The sequence below is a fragment of the Carassius auratus genome, chromosome 35, assembly GCF_003368295.1.
Source record: "Carassius auratus strain Wakin chromosome 35, ASM336829v1, whole genome shotgun sequence".
Lineage (NCBI taxonomy): Eukaryota > Metazoa > Chordata > Actinopteri > Cypriniformes > Cyprinidae > Carassius > Carassius auratus.
Window position 1 is genome coordinate 13,422,243 of NC_039277.1, and position 2,098 is coordinate 13,424,340.

Here is a 2,098-nt window from a genome sequence, read left to right on the forward strand (position 1 = left end):
AAGAGTCTAAAATTACTTGTTTAAAATGCCAGTTCAATGTCAACTTGGCCTCCTAGGTGCCAAAAGCTCATTCCTTATCTCTGATGATGGTAAGTGATGTTGTGATGTAATGTTTTCATTTTGTCCACAGTTTATGAGATGTACAAATCTAAAACATACTCAATGCCTGTGTTTTATTGGTCTGTGTCTGAGTTTTACTCACTAATTCAGGGCCTATACATGGTTGTGCAGATTTTGCAGCAGAAGGCGGGTCTGGGGAGGGAGTAGTTGAATTTGCCTTGGGGAGCTCATAAACACCAGCGTTTCTCATAGGTGACTGTACCATGTGACTCCTAAACAAGGTGATTTAAAGAGCGTCTCAACCTGTTGAGAAACATCAGAGGTAATCACAGGTTGTATGAAAAAGTGTGATCCAGACTCTCAGCGCAGGAGATCGATGTCACTGGAAACAGTCTGCGGGTTCTCCATGGCGAGCAGAGGCAGCTTCACCAGCTCCGAGTTCTCCGAGGAGGAACTGGATGGGAGTCTTCAAGGGTCAGAGGAGCTGGACAGCAGCGATGGCAGCAGTTCCACAAGTTGTTACCCCAACAGAGCGTTAAGCAAGCCAGAGGAGAGACAGAGCAAGAAACGCAGCAGGCCGGTGCGCTCCAAAGCACGCAGAGTGGCGGCCAACGTGAGAGAGAGAAAACGTATTATGGATTATAACCAGGCTTTCAACGCGCTCCGAGTTGCTCTGCATCACGACCTGAGTGGAAAGCGGCTGTCGAAGATCGCCACACTCCAGAGGGCCATCAATCGCATCTCTGCTTTGTCAGTCTTCCTCACTAACAACCCACCAGCAAGTGTGGGGAAGTCTTGCAGCCACCTTGAGTGTCACGGTCAGCTGGGCAGCTTGTGTCAGCAGCCATCACCTCCTGTTCACTCTGAATCCCAGAACTTCCTATCCTGGCACCAGCCGCTCAAATACCATACACAAAAGCCATTGCACAGACTGTCCTCAGAGCAACACGTTTTCACAAGCCCTGCTTGTCCACCCTCCCCTCACTATCCGTGTTTCTCTCCCGATGCCCAGCTTTACCCTCCTAGTGATATGGCAAGCTCATCCAGGTATGGACGGATAGGTGATGTTGGGTCATATCAGCCAGGAGTTTGGGGCTCTTGTGGTTCAAATAATGTAGACAGTTACGGGGAGCCCCTGCAGACACTCCCTCTGTCCTGGCACATGGGGTACCTACAGGACGCTGGGCCGCAGCACTGCCACAACACACTGTGATACACACTCATGGACTCTTGAGACTGTCAAAGGCAAAACTGACAGCAAGAACTGGGAAAATCACTGTCAACACCTGTAAACAGGTGCATTTCTGTGGTTTAGTTACTATTTGAAGAATTGTACATACTTTGAATGTAATTATAATTAGTGTTTAATGCATTAATAGAAACTTACATGTAAAGAGCAAATTAAATGTGATTTGCAAACATATTGCGTTAGTAAACAAAGGACAGGAAAAGTTTGTTTAAAAAAATCTCTTTGTGCATCAAGATATTTGCATTTTACCGTTGTAATAAAATATGCAAAACAGTAACACACAGTCTTCTTCATGCCAAAGTTAAGCATTTAGAGAGTATTTCTGTTTGCATACGTAGCAATTAAGTGCATTATGTGTTTGTGTGCATGCAGAGACAAAGTGTCTGTTCCCTTCTACTCATTTCCGAAAAGTTGAGCTTTGATCTTGTATGAACTGCTCATTCTTTTCAAAACAGGATGTAACACATTCTGACGTAGCAAGGATTAGCAGAAATCCCATTCATGCTTGAGTCTTGAAGAGACTTATCAACATTGCACATAGCAAATCTTTTATTTTGAATCATTTATTTGACCTATGTATCATTGCAACTTAGTTGTAGTTGTATTATTATTAGCAATATATTTTAAAATATTAGGTGTGATGTATTAGATTTGCTATTTTTCAATAAAAAAAATGTTTCAATTAATGCCAAATGTCCCTTTTTAAATCTGTAGATGATTCTAGAGCAGTCACGGACTGTCCATTGTTCTTGTTGAATAGACTATTAACTATTAAAAAAATAATATTAA

General features: G+C 42.8%; 1 protein-coding gene across 1 annotated transcript; it reads left to right on the forward strand.

Moving 5' to 3' along the window:
* Positions 1-393: 393 nt before the first annotated feature.
* On the forward strand, positions 394-1,830 carry LOC113054825 (class A basic helix-loop-helix protein 9-like). Its single transcript, XM_026220625.1, has one exon. The coding sequence runs from the start codon at positions 398-400 to the stop codon at positions 1,271-1,273; it is 876 nt and encodes a 291-aa protein (XP_026076410.1). The 5' UTR covers positions 394-397; the 3' UTR covers positions 1,274-1,830.
* Positions 1,831-2,098: the final 268 nt, after the last annotated feature.